Source organism: Amphiura filiformis, chromosome 16 (assembly GCF_039555335.1).
Source record: "Amphiura filiformis chromosome 16, Afil_fr2py, whole genome shotgun sequence".
Lineage (NCBI taxonomy): Eukaryota > Metazoa > Echinodermata > Ophiuroidea > Amphilepidida > Amphiuridae > Amphiura > Amphiura filiformis.
In genome coordinates this window covers 18,441,058-18,458,435 of record NC_092643.1, presented here as the reverse complement: position 1 = coordinate 18,458,435, position 17,378 = coordinate 18,441,058, and the positions used below count along the sequence as shown (strand labels likewise).

At 35.2% G+C, this 17,378-nt stretch overlaps 1 protein-coding gene across 1 annotated transcript in view; it reads right to left on the bottom strand.

Annotated features, from left to right (window-relative positions):
- Positions 1 to 889: 889 nt before the first annotated feature.
- LOC140135672 (uncharacterized) overlaps positions 890 to 17,378 on the bottom strand; it is a 47,453-nt gene continuing 30,964 nt past the window's right edge. The window contains 2 exon segments of the mRNA XM_072157256.1: positions 890 to 4,189; positions 4,191 to 4,336. Of these exon segments, the coding sequence (XP_072013357.1) occupies positions 3,971 to 4,189; positions 4,191 to 4,336 (365 nt within the window). The 3' untranslated portion in view covers positions 890 to 3,970.

Below are 17,378 nucleotides of genomic sequence, written 5' to 3'. Positions count from 1 at the left end.
AACCAATTGACAACAGCAATGATCTTTTATTCGACAAATTTTAGGGGAACCTACAGTATTTTGCGTGGTTCGCCGCCCGAAAATGGTCAGGTGCACGTAAAACAAGTACTGTCTTTAACAAAGACAACGCCACGTGCACGTAAAAATAATACGTTCCACGGTCCTGCTTATGGGCGAGTACTACGATAGACATACACGACAGCGCACGCTACTGGAATTACTCTACGGGGCTCACAGTGTACCAATGCATCCATAATTTACCAGCATTCAAGTGAACGATACATTACAGTTGCACCCAGACGAACTGTTGCATATTTACTCAACATTATACCCATAGGCGTAGATCCTGGGGGATGGGGGATGTATCCCCCAATATTTTGCCAGGGGATGATCCATACAATCACCCCCCCCCCCCCCAATGTTGACGCCTGTATATGGGTTTCCAATCAAAATAACCCCATATTTGGCCATTTCAACCTAAAAAGTGCTAAATTTTTCGCGCTCGGCGCGAATTTATTCAACTTTTGTACAATATTTCACCAGTTTAGCTTTAATATTGCAAAATTTTTCGCGCACTTCGCGTGCATTTGTACCATAACCTTATTTTGTCGCCAAAAGGTGCTGACTTCAAGAAATTTTTCTAACCCCATCCCCCCCCAATGGCGAAAAGAAATCTACGCCACTGATTATACCCAAATGCATGTTTATGACTTTATTATTGTTCCCTAAATAATAAGTCCAGAAAATATCAACAAATTATAATGAGACAGGGCTTGGGGTCCAATCCACACCCTGAAAAAGTATCAGTTGAAAATTAAGTAATACTTCACAAATGTATAAAAAGTCCCATGTACCACACACTGTTATCTACGACCAAGTTATTTTCTTAAAATATTTAAGAAACCTTTTAGTACTTTTTAGTTTTCACATACATCGATTGAAAAGTGCTTGCAGATTCGAAGCTTACATAATCTACCAAAAGAGCTTCTTGAAATTGCGTACACTTTTGTCCCGTTTATACATTTTAATACGCTTGCTAACCACATAACAATTGGACGTAAATTCGAGTAAAAAAGACTCCGTATGTTTAAAAAAGTTATATTATACCAACCTCATCAGACCGGACGTCAGCACAGATCATCACTATTTAAAAGAATGCATCCACTCTCTTCTGATGACGATTCTGAGCTATCCATGATGCATCCGATATACCGTAAACGTTCGCCTATTGGCACACCTGGGCTCCTTTGCCTTGGGGTAAATTTCATGTACGAATATTATTACCTCCTCTAAAAATCCCAACAAGAATTAAGGGTATGGGCATTTTTAGTTTGTGTCTAAAATTCCAGTAATGTCAAGGGAGCCCATAGCGCCATTAGGCGAAAGTTTACGGTACCATAGTACATTCCTCAATGTACATTCAAAATGTGTCCAGCTGCAATAAAACACATTTCTTAACACATTCTTCCTAACACTTTATAAACACGTTTAGAAGCTAAACATACGTTTCAAATTTCTAGACATGTATGTTGCATTGCTATAAACACTACCCATCTTTATTCTACAGACTTAATATCGTCACTGGGCGGGAAAAACCTCATATGTACTTTTGGCCCTTGAACATGGATAAAGCCTTGTAGGTGTAGACTTTATATTGAAGAGGTTGCTTCATCCATGTTCAAGGGCCAAAAGTACACATAGGAAACACCTCATATTTACTTTTGGCCCTTGCAAATGGATAAAGCCTTGTAGGTGTAGACTTTATATTGAATGGTTGCTTCATCCATGTTCAAAGGCAAAAAGTACATAATGAGGTTTTTCCCGCCCAGTGACGATATCATCTTCATGTTTCCAAAATGATAACAAGAAAGTGTTAAGAAATATGTTTAATCACCAAACACAAAGTCGAATTACTAGTAGTTTCTTACAACTTTGTGTGTATAGAAAACATTATCAGATTAAGAAGCATATGTACAAAAAGTTGTTTAAACATTGAGCTTGTATGCAAGGATAATATCGTGTGTTTGAGGCAAGGATTATAAGATTACATTAGCTTGGCGAGGTAGGTTATCTAAAACGTGATTGTTTTCATGTGCCAAGCAATATGCTCTATGTCTTAACAAACTGTCAAACGTTACGAAAACTGCCCCATATTTGAGAGATTGCGATTTCCAAACGTAGCATCGAACGTACGTGGAATCTATTCAAAATCCCGTCACAGGAGAGTGGTTTTGAATAGGATTCCATACGGTCGATACGTACGTTTGGAAATCGCAATCTCTCTGTTAATGTTTATACACGTATGTGGACTAGGTCTGCTGCTTACCGTTTCAAGTTTACGGTATAAATATTTGTACACCATAACAGCCTTAAACTCGCACTGAAGTATTATCTACTTTTTGATGATAACTTCATCCATACAACTGATGGATGTTATACAAATTTTTATCTCAGTTTCATGTCTAATGTAATACAAAATACAAAAAACTCTGCGTCTATCATTGGGAATTTTGTGTGTAATACTGGCAACCTATTAAGCAATTTATGGACCCGTTTTTTCTTCCAATGAATAAATACATTTCAAAATAAATTAAAAACAAATTGGTGTCACTAATTAACAACTTCTGAATTTCTTTGATTGTCATATATTTTTTTAAATGTCAACACACAAGTGTTGTTCTATTTAGAATCATCACCGTTTTTATAGTGATTGGCAGGTACACAGTATTTTTTTATCATTTACTGTTTTTAATTCTTCACGTTTCACGGACCTATATTCTATTATAAATATAATAAATACACACCATCATTACAAGTGTGAATGTATAGCTTGTTGAAGTTTAGGCAAGTACTTGATTTCTCTGTAAAACCTTATAAATATATTTCAAAAATATACGAACATGAATTTGGATTAAGTCCTGATAACCGACACAATTTGGAAACCAAAATGAATAGGTGTTTCATTTTATATTTCCCTTTTTTCTTTGCAGAAAGCCATTGTTCACTTTCCGGTTTCTTTATTCCACAGAAATTGTATAAAACTCTCCAGTATCTACCACACCTACGGCCTAAACAAAACTTTCCTAGCTAATGAAGAACTTAAAAATACTACATAATATTCTTCCACAAGTGCGTCCCGTTGTGAATGACACGATATTATACGGGTAAACGGTAGTTTCACTGACATTGCAAATAGTAAATCTATAGTACTTTTATGAATACCAAATTACAGTCGCTACAGGAGTAAAAAATCCAGCTTTTTTTACAAGCACTGGAGCTATACTGGCACCATCTTTATATAAAAAGAACTTGATTTACACAAACATGGCAAATAATCCTGTGCACTCTATTTTGTTCCAAACCGCAGCCTTTTTGGTGTTTGTCCCATCCATTGCCTCAAAAATGTGGATCATGACACCGCCAAAACTTACTTCGACGTCACATCATTATATCAAATAGCCATATTTGGCTAGGAAATGTTTATACTTATGATGATCAAGTGAAGAAGTGAAGGGATGATATTACTTCGACGCACCAATAACCGGATCGGAGTGACAGTAACATCACAAAGTTAGTGACCATTTGGTTACCGATCTAGGATTGGTCCACTGTCGACCCGGACCGACCGACAACTTTCTATGAAACCCCACTGAGGTGTGCTTCAAAATAGGAACATTTACACCAGGGTTACAACACATTGTGTCACGCAATATATTCACAAAAGCTTGTAATATATTATTTTACATTCAGCAGACCGTCGTGGCACAGTTTTTGATACCCTGGATATTTACGCACAATATTGTCCAAAAATAGCACAAAAACAAGATGTATGACGATCACACATCATCGCCATAAAAACTCGGGATTTTGGCAATCCTTAAATTTTTACACATAAACAATGACGACACAGTTTTTATATTCAAAATACCCAAGGTACTTAGTAAAGTGGTGTTTTCTTGCAATTGTTTGTTTACACCTTATGAGGGAATTCCATCCTTCCATTCGTCTGATTATAAGCTACCGCGTAGCCGCCATTTTGAATTGGTGGATATGCCGGTGGATAATGCATTGGATATGGCGGTCTCCCTGCCGTTGTTGAAGCAGACGACGAATATGATGAATAATTAGATGCATGCGATGGATAAGATCCAGGTCTAGGCGTTGGAGGCGCCCTGTACTGCTTTTTGATTGCTGTCGTTGCTTTTACCGCAACAGCAACAGCAGGCTATACATAAAATAATGGTTATGAGGAAAACAAGACCGATAGCAGCTCCAATGATAGCGACTAGCTTAATTCCAAGTGTGTCGAGACCCTGCTGAAATATATTGTCGTTACCTGTAAAAAGACAAAAACGTGAAGAAAATAAGTTTATCAAAATCTGTTTATAAACAAAATAAGCTCAAATGGCACTTCGGGTTAAATTGTCACGTGTATTTTAATCTTTTTGCGCATCCTAAAAGACAATAATAAATCAAACTAGGTTAGTAGGCCAAAGTGACATACGGTACACTCTTCTCTGTTTCTCTGATGGTTAAAGCTATAACAATTTCACATGTTTTGCCTTAGTTGTATTGAGTGTTTCTAGAACAATTCGATATAAAACATTGTAAAAGGAGAAATTCGCACTGGGAATCCGCACGTCAAAGTTGATCAAAATCTGTTTTGGGCAAGACGAGAAGCTTAACGCGTGCGAATTGGGAAATAGATACAGCCAATACACACTAAATTTTGGCGAAGAGCGAAACCTTGCTTTCTGTCCAATGATCTTGGTTGTTTTTCTCGACACAAGAAATAACTCTTCTCCTCTATGGTCAAAAATCAATCTACTTTTGTTGCAATCGATTGAAGTATAAATTGAGCTCTGCATCTAAGCTTTCCTTTATACTTAATGCAACGAAACGCATAGCTGAAACTTCACTTTTCCACAATATTTTATGCTTAACTTGAACACTATACACACACTCGAACGAAGTGGATCACAATATATAGTTGTTGCGAATGCAAAATTCCCTTAGCACTGTACTACTTTATTCATTCAATACATTTGTAAAAGATTGCTGATTTAAATGTGTTGTAAAAACATTAGCACCATCTTTGAGCCATTTTTCTAAACTACATATGACAGGATTTGTGTTTCAGACATGATCTTAAACATGAGATTTGTCTCGTGCGAAGTCTTAAAGTATATTCTATTGGTTCAACAATGTTGATGTTTTTACAAGAATATATGTTTTCATGTTCATACAATCAAATGTCAATGTATGGTAACATTTTATCAGGTCTGCGCGCTAGGCTTATGGAACATGCAGAATACTTTTTTAATGCACACTGAAGTCAGAACTTGTCAATGCTGTGATTCTGTAATTCTAGCAATAATAATTCAACCGCTAAAAGCATATCAGCTATTGCACCGCAAATATTTTACGAAAATATACACAATATAGCAGAACTTTAAGTGTTTTGTCAAATTTTAACTCGTAACATTACAGAGCATACTTCAAATATGTTGAATTAAAAAGGCACATGTCTGCGCATCTATTATCTCCCAATTTTTAAACACATCCATGGTATAGATTCAGAAATCAAAACACCCAAAGAACATTGAATGAATCTAACGGCAGGGTGTTTGCTCAAATCTAGTGTATTGGTTTCTGATAATATTACTCAATCCAACGGAATCTAAGGGCACTTATCGTGGTTTATCTTCACCATGAATACACTTCTTCTCTATCAATGCATTCAACAAGGTATATTCATGAAGTGAAAATCTTCATGAATGTCTATCTAAATCGAATCATCTTGTGCACATATTGCGGCATGAAAACGGTGATATATACTCTCCTCGAAGAGTTGTGGTTGAAGGAGTATTTCGGTAATTCAAGTGTCTTGAGGTGCCATATTTGCTTGTTATACTTGTCCTACAGATACAATTATGAGCTAGTATACTTATTATTCGGCGAGCTCATCTATTAGATACTAAATGATCTGCCCAACTGCTCTTCTACACTTAAATTTATACTTTTTGCAGACGATACTAATATAATTTGTACCAATAAAGATCCTATTAGCCTTGAAACTTTACTAAATAAAGATCTTGAAATAATTTCCAATTGGTTTAAATTAAACAAGCTGTCACTAAATGTAAGTAAAACTAATTACATGATATTTAAAAATAAATATAATCCAAATCCTAACATTGAGATCAAAGTTAATATTGATAACAAACAATTAGGTCAAGTAAACACTACTAAATTCTTGGGGATCCTAATTGATGATAATTTAAGTTGGAAGTCCCACACCACTCACGTTTGTAACATCATCTCTAAATATAATGGCATCATCAGAAAAGTTAGGCAATTTCTCCCAATTGAGTCATTACCAACCCTGTATAACTCTTTGGTTTATCCTTACCTAAACTATTGTGCAATTATCTGGGCTGATAAGAACAATTCACACCGTGACTCTGTTCTCCTGTTGCAAAAGAAGCTTGTCAGAACCTGCACTAACTCGCTCTGGTTAGCACATTCTGACCCACTTTTTTCATCTCTGAAAACATTAAAAATACATGATTTGTACATTCTCCAACTTGTGATTTTTATGTATCAGTTTTATCATGGTCTCCTCCCCAACGACCTACTTGATCATAATTACTTTATTGTTAACAGTGATGTGCATAATTACAACACTCGTCATGCAGGCGATATCCATATTGATCAAACCAACACGTGCCTTGCATATAACACCATTAGAATCCAAGGTGCATTACTTTGGAATAATTTACCATCAACTCTGAAAAATGCACCCTCGGTTGCTGTTTTCAAGCAGCACATGAAAAAATATCTTCTTGGAAAATATATGCCAAGTGATTCGTAATTTCCCATCATGTTTCACAATTTACTACTATTCATTTGGGACTCTATCGTATTTTGCTATCATGTAAGCAAATTTTGTTGTCGGCACCCTCATTTTTTGGTATTATTCAGTATAGGGCCTATTATAGGCCCACTATTTCTACATTTCCATTGAGCAGCATTTTGGCTTTAACTTTTTGCTTTTCACTATTTTGTACATTATTATGCTGAGTGCATGAAGTTTGTACCACTCTGAATTTTTACCTTGTATAATTTATTATTATTTGTAGTTCTTTGTTTCCAGTTGTAACTTTAGGTCGAGGGCACTGCACCTCACGCTCTGCGTTTAGCAGTGTCCTCATCCATCATCTTGCCCATGTAAGTTTTTCATTGATATTTACCTTTTTTTTTTACACTGTGTATATATTTATATTTATAATTTTCATAATTGTATAATTCATTGTTTATTGTAGCTTGATGAATATTGTTGCTTGTTGCTTGATGAATGGATAAAATAAAATTGATTGATTGATTGATTGATTGAGATACTTATTATATTCTAGATGTTGGAAGCTTTTAAGTTACATATGTTTTAACGAATATACTAACTGTTCCTCTGACTAGCAAAGTAAATACTTTACAAAAAAGAAAAGAGCAAGGTCGGATGATATTTTAAAGTATAGATCTTGATGCTGTGAAATTTTGGATATATTATGAAAGGTACTAATGAAATCAGTGTTTTAATTTTCATATTGTTTATATTGGTGGACATAAACATATGGCATGATGGTGGTTCTGTCTTTTATAGTACAGCATCTGATTATAATGTTGTTTACTCCGTAAAGAATACCGCATGGAGGATATTCCAGCTTTGGCTGCATCTAATTTACGTAGTACCACAAGGTAATAAACATTGAATGCGGTTATTCTGCCCCTCTGGAGTACAGTGCTCCATGTGATATGCGCGGATGATTCGGCGATACAACATCCCATATATTACCACATTGCCTCCTTGTGGGTAACTAGCCGAATTGTTTCGATGTGATTGGTATCATCATATTCAAAGAATATATATCGCTCTCCACATGGTTCATTATTTGGGTAAATGAACCATGCGAAAGCTCCTTCCTTCGGAGGGGGACAATATTCAAAGCCGACGGCCCGAGAGATCCATATCTATACATGTAGCTAATGAAAGTCAACGTTTGCGTATATTATTATCCAAATATGGTTGCGAAATATTTTATTTGCACAAAAATTGATTTATGATAAGGATAATGAACTGAGTGCAATGCATTCGTCAAGATAATCGCACGCGCCGTGGAGTTATTGCATTTAGCTCAAGAGCCGATAGGCTCAAGAGCTAAATGCAATAACTCCATGGCAAGTGCAATTATCTTGACGAATGTATTTGCACGAGTACATTATCCGTCATACACTTTGAGTGTAGGCCTATTAAAACAATAGGCAATATTAATTGCTGCATTCATTATATTAGTTTTAATATTAGGAAAATATCTTACATTTTAAAAACACCGTCAGGACATTGACCAGCTACGTAGCATTTAACTGGTAAAGAAAATCAATCCCGTATAAGTTAGCTATCAATGGTATCGATTGCGCCATACGTCATACTTTAACTTATTCACGCATGGTTTGTAACCAATTGACTTTATGTTGTGATCATTTAATATCGTGGTTTCGAACACAGAGAGCATTGAACCAGTTGGAAACGATCGATTTAGATGTCCGACTAGTACTACGGTGAATATCAACTGGACTTTATAGCTCTATAATTTGAACTTTAAAATCTACTTATACGACATTGGGATTTAACAATTTGTTCAGTATTATCATAGGCCTTCAAACACATGTGTTTGAAGGCCTATGGTATTATAAAGAATGATCATGCAATTATTCGCTAGTGTGGGTTTACCGGGCCAGGCTAAGTTATTTTAGATATAGGCCTACATGTATTTCATTTGTAAAATGCTGAATATTTTGCAATGGTGTCATCTTGTATAATTATGATCCACCTGTTTTTGGCCCTTTTTAATTAATAGAAGCTCGATTATTCTCATTTGATGTTTGATTTATTTGAGGTCATTAATCATAATTTATGACAATGATCTGCCCTTTGCACGAGCGATTGCCGAATAGGGTGCAACTAAGACTGCCCTACCCCAACCCTAAACCCTAACCCTAAACTCCGTAAACGAGGACTGGACTCAAGTCTAACGAGTTGCACCCTATTCGGTAATTGTACCCTATTATAGAACACCGTTTGTAACTATACCATTTTAACACCACAGAATGTATATTCGTACCTTTTTGATGGTATATATATCGAACAGACAATTATAGTTATGTGACCTCTGTGTCGAAAGCGTCACCTAACTCTACTATATGGTTATGTGAAAGTAGTATTTCTAGTATTTGAGCGTGCACGTATTATCTAGAATCTATTGTTTAGCGTGCAGGTTTTAGATAATGCATTGTTTAGCGTGCAGGTTTATATAATTTGGGCTGTGAAGGGTAGTTCGCGAAAATAATGCACGGGAGAAGAATACATAACGATGAATAGAAACGGGCACTAGAAGTGTATGAAATATTAAAGCATTTGGAGCAATCCTATGCATTTGGTAAAGTAGGGATTTACCACAGTTAATATTGAAATATATTGATTAACCACAGTTAATAATGAAATATATTGTCGTGCTCTGTAAAAAGACCAAAAGGTGAAGAAAATAAGTTTATCAAAATCTGTTTATAAACAAAATAAGCTCAAATGGCACTTCGGGGTTAAATTGTCATGTGTATTTTAATCTTTTTGCTCATCCTAAAAGACAATAATAAATCAAACTAGGTTTGTAGGCCAAAGTGACACACACTCTTCTCTGTTTCTCTGATGGTTAAAGCTTATAACAATTTCACATGTTTTGCCTTAGTGGTATTGGGTGTTTCTAGAACAATTCGATATAAAACATTGTAAAAGGAGAAATTCGCACTGGGAATCCGCACATCAAAGTTGATCAAAATCTGTTTTGGGCAAGACGAGAAGCTTAACGCGTGCGAATTGGGAAATAGATACAGCCAATATACACTCAATTTTGGCGAAGAGCGAAACCTTGCCTTCTGTCCAATGATCTTGGTTGTATTTCTCGACACAAGAAATAACAAATTTTCTCTATGGTCAAAAATCAATCTACTTTTGTTGCAAGCGATTGGAAGTATAAATTGAGCTCTGTATCTAAGCTTTCCTATATACTTAATGCAACGAAACGCACAGCTGAAACTTCACTTTTCCACAATATTTTATGTTTAACTATAAACACTATACACACACTCGAACGAAGTGGATCACAATATGTTATTTAGTTGTTGCAAATGCAAAATTCCCTTAGCACTATACTTCTTTATTCATTCAATGCATTTGTAACAGATTGTTGATTTAAATGTGTTGTAAAAACATCAGCAACATCTTTGAGCCATTTTTCTAAACCACATTTGACAGGATTTGTGTTTCAGACATGATCGTAAACATGAGATTTGTCTCGTGGGAAGTCTTAAAGTATATTCTATTGGTTCAACGATGTTGATGTTTTTACAAGAATATATGTTTTCATGTTCATACAATCAAATGTCAAAGTATGGTAACATTTTATTAGGTCTGCGCAGAACGTGCAGAATACTTTTTTGACGCACACTGAAGTCATAACTTACCACTGCTGTATGATTCTGTACATCTAGCCGTAATAATTCAACCGATAAAAGGGTATCAGCTATATCACCGCAAATATTTTACGAAAATATACACAATATAGCAGAACTAAAAGTGTTTTGTTAAATTTCAACTCGTAACATTACAGAGCATGCTTCAAATATGTTGAATTAAAAAGGCACATGTCTGCGCATCCCTTATCTCCTAAATTTTAAACACATCCATGGTATAGATTCAGAAATCAAAATACCCAAAGAACATTGAATGAATCTAACGGCAGGGTGTTTGCTCAAATCTAGTGTATTGGTTTCTGATAATATTACTCAATCCATCGGAATCTAAGGGCACTTATCGTGGTTTATCTTCACCATGAATACACTTCTTCTCTATCAACATGATCAATGCATTCAACAAGGCATATTCATGAAGTAAAAATCTTCATGAATGTCTATCTAAATCGAATCATCTTGTGCACATATTGCTTCATGAAAACGGTGATATTATGTACTCTCCTCGAAGAGTTGTGGTTGAAGGAGTATTTCGATAATTCAAGTGTCTTGAGGTGCCATATTCGCTTCTTATACTTGTCCTACAGATACAATTATGAGCCAGTATACTTATTATTCAGCGAGCTCATCGATTAGATAATTATTATATTCTAGATGTTGGAAGCTTTTAAGTTACATATTTTTTAACGAATATACTAACTGTTCCTCTGACTATCAAAGTAAATACTTTACAATCAAGAAAAGAGCAATGTCTGGTGACATTTTAAAGTATTTATATGCCGTGAAATTTTGGATATATTATGAAAGGTACTAATGAAATCAGTGTTTTAATTTTCATATTGTTATTGGTGGACATAAACATATGGCATGGTGGTTGTTCTGTCTTCTATAGTACAGCATCTACTGATTATAATGTTGTTTACTCCGTAAAGAATACCGCATGGAGGATATTCTCGCTTTGGCTACATCTAATTTACGTAGTACCACAAGGTAATAAACATTGAATGCGGTTATTCTGCCCCTCTGGAGTACAGTGCTCCATGTGATATGCGCGGATGATTCGATGATACAACATCCCATGTATTATCACATTGCCTCCTTGTGGGGTACTAGCCTAATTGTTTCGATCTGATTGGTATCAATATAATATCGCTCTCCACATGCTACATTATTTGGGTAAATGAACCATGAGAAAGCTCCTTTCTTCGGAGGGGGTCAATATTAAAGCCGCCTGTCCCCGAGAGATCCATATCTGTACATGTATATAGCTTGCAGTCAGTTTCTAAAAGAATAGGGTAAAAATTCCCTGACTGCAGTGCATGCCCAATCTATCCTGGTTTCATTATGGCCCATAATAATGGACAGCAATACCTCGGCACTGATTAATGACTATCCTCTAATGAAGATGTCGTAAATAAATAAATTAAAATAAAATTTTCTTCCCTAATGTTTATGAGCCTCATCCTTGCATGTGAGGCTGTCATTACATAATATCACGACACTAGGACTTCCAAGTTCAACTATCTAAATCAGGTGACCAAGCGAACAGAACATATAATAATGATGATGAAATTCAATGTATAGGTAGGTCGACACCTGGCCCTGCAAGGTCTGAATGACGACCATCGGGACTTAGCAGTACGACTCAACATCTCACAAACAACCCGCAATCTTATTACCCGCCTTATAATGTATGGAGATGAAATATATTGCAATCCTCTCAAACATATTCACTCTTTTACCATGTTTACCCATCACACGGTCGATGCTTATTTCCGTAGCGATATCAAAATAAAAGTGGAATATTTGATTTTGTCAAAACTGCTTAGAATTTTTAATAAGGACTATAGGTTATTGACCATACGAGTATCTTTGGACAGAGGAATACATTAAGTTAACGCATTAACTAATACAGCTATATATTCAGGTGTCATCGCTACATATAATTATGATATATTTCTTTCAAACGCTTTAAGACATATATCTCAAGAACTCCTAGCCTATGTTAGTACTAATGGACATGATGGACGTCAACGTTCCCGTATATTATTATCCATATATGGTTGTGAAATATTTTATTTACACAAAAATAGATTTTTGTATATTACAGCGTTTGGAACAACCCTATGCATTTGGCATTCAAGTAGGGAGTAGGGATTAACCACAGTTTCACGAATATGTTTAATTCAAACATTGATGAGTCAGTCAACTCGTCACGTGACACGAATGTAAATTAATTTGCTCCTTTTTTTGACAAGTTCGAAGTATATACGATTATAATAATGATGACTTTGAGCAAAGAATGACAAGAACATAATTCCCACGCATTCTTATTCTGTTTTCTTTTGCCGGCCCGTAATACTAATAATGTAATTTTGTATAACACATATTTTTTAATTTGCATAGAGCATTTATTTAGATACCTTTTCTGAAAATATTAATGTGAAGTTATAAAAATTTGCCTTAAAGATGGAAAGCACATATTGAAAATATCCAATTCGTTTAAATTTAATTTTTTATATAATGCACATTTTGATTTTGCATAGAAAATCCGTTTGGATTCCGCTTCAGAAAATGTTAATGTTAACTTAACAAGCATTATTGAATTTACTGTAAGGGAGCACGATGACTGCTTCTGTAATTTCTTTAATGTTTATATAGCAATACTCAGATCAATTGCAATAATGAAAACCAGCGAGTGTGTCATCTTTAATCATCGTGATATATCCTTTCCTTCCTCAATCATCCACATAATTTTATTTTAAAGAAGAATATGCGTTTTGGAAAGAAATACTTTTAGAATTTTACAGTAATGTTGACTGGCAACTACCTGCAAGCAAGTTGCCTTATACCCTAAGTGGGCCAGGTAAATGAGTCCTAATTGTTTTTTAATTATTATAATTTGTCCTTAAATTAAAAAAAAATTGTTCATAGCACATAAATATTTAGGAGCTCACCATATTGCCAATTGTTGCCCAATAACTTGTTTTGTGTTTCTTGCGTTATAATAATACCGTTTGGTTTAAATGACGAACCTATGCACGTGCAATTAGAATGTAAACTGTTTTAAGGCTCCTGATGTATTTCCTGCCAGATTTATTGCCAAAGATGTAAAAAATAAACAGATTGCAATTACTGAAAAAAAGGATGGCTTGTATTAAAAGTAAAGTATTCCGTGAATTGAGCAAATGTAATGCAGGGCGCCCAGAGGGTTGACAAGCCTGACATACTACCGAGACCATGCAACATGAGCGACAAAAATACACTTAAAAGACTTTCTTACGCACGAGCATGGATTCCCGTTGAAACATATCAATATCCCCATCAATACTCGTGGATTTTCAGAGCATGATTCCCATAATTTAATAATTTAACCGGGAAGCTAGCACGAATCGAGTACACATAATGTGACCCGTCACGGGACAATTTCTCTTTTGAAATTAAATTGCGACTTGCTTATGTTCACATAATATTTAATTAAATCCATGCAAATCATATTTCTGTTTACAGTCGAGATATTCGAGATCTTACGATAAGTCATAAATTGAAATCGTTTTCCCCTTCAAGAGGTTAATTTATATTTGTTATTTATTTGAAGAAATATATTTGCAATGGTATTTTTAAAAATACAATATGGTTATTGTCGTTATATATTGCCAAATCTGATGCTATGTTAATAAAGTGCACAATAGCCTCACAATACTGCATGGTATATGTTTGTGTTATTAAACTTCCCCTTGTATTTGTCTTTATTTTTAGACGTCTCATTTGGACCAAGCCTTTCCCGGTACCTTTATTTACATCCATGCTTGGCCTTCCTGTGAATACGGACTCCCTTGCATTTTGATATGACTGGTCACACATCGTGGGTAGAATTCGTCCTTTCATTCATTCATAGACATTAACGATTTACAAGAAGTTATAATGCAATCCCGTGATGCCCTGCAATGTTTTGCAATCATTTTGACAAAACTAAGTTAAAAGGTGCTCTTGGCAACAATATAGACCAAAGAGTAACCGTACTATTCCGAATGCTACCAAACATATTTTGATCACTCACATAATTCATTAATTCATTTTCTGCTTATGCGGATACTCTTGTTCAATGACAAGCTATTTTGAGTTTCTTATATGGAAAGTATGCCTCATTTATATGAGCCTTAATCGAATTCCTTTACAAGCGGGAAGGTGTCGAAAATACAATGTGCAAGGAATTCTGGAACGGCTTGAAATCTAGCCTTATAAAGTCGATTGAAGCAGACCCTCTTGACCTAGTCGCCTCTTCCACGTACGGTACCTCCTCTACACATCTTCTATTTCCTTTTGATATATTAAGCGTTTTTTCAAATTTGCTAGACAACATCAGCATGTCATTGGCTTCTTATTGCCAGGATGTTTTCTTGGTCTTGCAAAGTACATGCACCTCGCACACCTTTGTTGCACCTTAGCTGAACATAATTGCTCAAATGTCTCTCGTTTCTATTCTTAGTTGTACGTTTACAGTATAACTCGAAACTAAAAGAGGGAAAATTAATTTATTTGAACTTTCTTTAGATAGTGTTAGACAGGTTTAACATCTTCAATGACAGAGCACTAACTTAATTCCAAAGAGGCACTGCTAACGTAAGATCTAGGTGAGAACAGCGCAAAAATTGTAGTGAAAGATGAAGGAAATTGGGCCAATTATATCTTTGCCAAAACGGATGCTTGAATTTCTCGAAGCACACGTACGTTACATCTCGTTATACTTTATTATCCGCCCAATAATAATACGAAAGTACACCGATTCATAATGTGGTTTTATATGTCACCAATAAGAACGCATTTTAATATGTAAGTTTGTAACACAATCCGGCGATACTTTTAATATCAAACAAATCCGGGTCCTTAACTCAGATTCTAAACACAGCAAGGACTTCCAGATACATGTCAATTTAGCGCTGGTACTGCATGTTGCCGTAGATTTTGACATCATAATACATTAAGGAATGCTTGCCAATGTTAGTTAACACACTGCGTGGCACTTAAAGGATAGGTATTGATGAAGTGTCGTTTATCAGTTCATCGGCTATGCCATCATGAATATAGCACCTTCTTACGTGCGAAGGTACGGTTGAGTGTGTGTATCCGAACTGATTGTGTCCCATGTGTTAGGTAGCAAAGGCATTAAACATTCAAAAGCTACTGACAGAAATATTGTTAACCAAGGTGTGGACATGTATTTATGCTGTAAAGGTGAAACTTGCAACTTGATCGTTTGTGTCCGAATTGTGATCAGTATTTTTAAACAAAGAACTAATCTGAAGGTGTCGGAGGATGGTTTATGCTCTTGTTTTTGTGAAGGTTCTCCACCCCCCTTTCCCAATTATGCGCTGTTTATCCACGTAAAATGCGTCATTATGAGGGAATATACTCTCTTACTGTGAAAGAGTGATAATTAACTCTTTTAATAGACTGCCTATATGCAGTTATCACATGCACAAAGAGCACATTTGAGAGTGAATGCACTCCTTGTTCACTCTTTTCAGGCGACTGTCACCCTAAATTCACTCAATTTCTACCCATTTTATTTCATTCCATTGGATTAATTACTACTGTATTCACTCTTGTAAGAATGAATGGAATATCTAAGTTGTGTGGCATGAGAGCTATATTGAACAAAATAATATTAATAATACATATTTGTCACGCGAGAAAGGCTTTTTGTTATATGAAATGTGAACTAATGTCATTTATACACGATGCTGAACGAATAACTAACTACATGACATTTTTAAAGGAAAGATCCACAGTATCATACTTTTATAACATATGTCAAAACATTATTTATGTATTAGTTTTGAGAGAGATACATGTATCTGGCAGAATATTCATGTAATCTTGAAGAATATGCATGTGTTGGATACTCTCGCAGATCGCGGTAAGATTAATCTTCCATAATATGCAGAGACCATGTTTTATTTTATTTCTTCAAGAAATAGCTTTACTTTCTTCACACATATGAGAGGTTAAGCTAACACGAATCGAGTACACATTTGCTCGTCACGGGACCATTTTTCTTTTGAAATCAAATTGCGACTAGTTTATGTTCACATAATATTTAATTAAATCCTTGCAAATCATATTTCTGTTTACAGTCGAGATATTTGAGATCTTACGATAAGTCATAATCTGGAATCGCTTTCCCCTTCAAGAGGTTAATTTATATTTGTTATTTATTTGAAGAAATATATTTGACATGGTATTTTTTAAATTACAATATGGTTATTGTCGTTATATATTGCCAAATATGATGCTATGTTAATCTAAGTGCACAATAGCCTCACAATACTGCATGGTGAATGTACCGTATGTGTTATTAAACTACCCCTTGTATTCGTCTTTATTTTAGACGTCTCATTTGGACCAAGCCTTTCCTGGTACTTTTATTTACATCCATGCTTGGCCCTCCCGTGAATACGGACTCCCTTACATTTTGATATGACTGGTCACACATCGTGGGTAGAATTCGTCCTTTCATACATTCATAGACATTAACGATTTACAAGACGTTAAGACGCAATCCCGTGATGCCCTGCAATGTTTTGCAAACCATTTTGACAAAATTAATTTATTTAATAAAAGGTGTGTTATTGCTCTTAGCAACAATATAGACCAAAGAGTTAACCGTACTATTCCGAATGATATCAAACATATTTTGATCACTCACATAATTCATTAATTCATTTTCTGCTTATGCGGATACTCTTATTCACTGACAAGCTATTTTGAGTTTCTTATATGGAAAGTATGCCTCA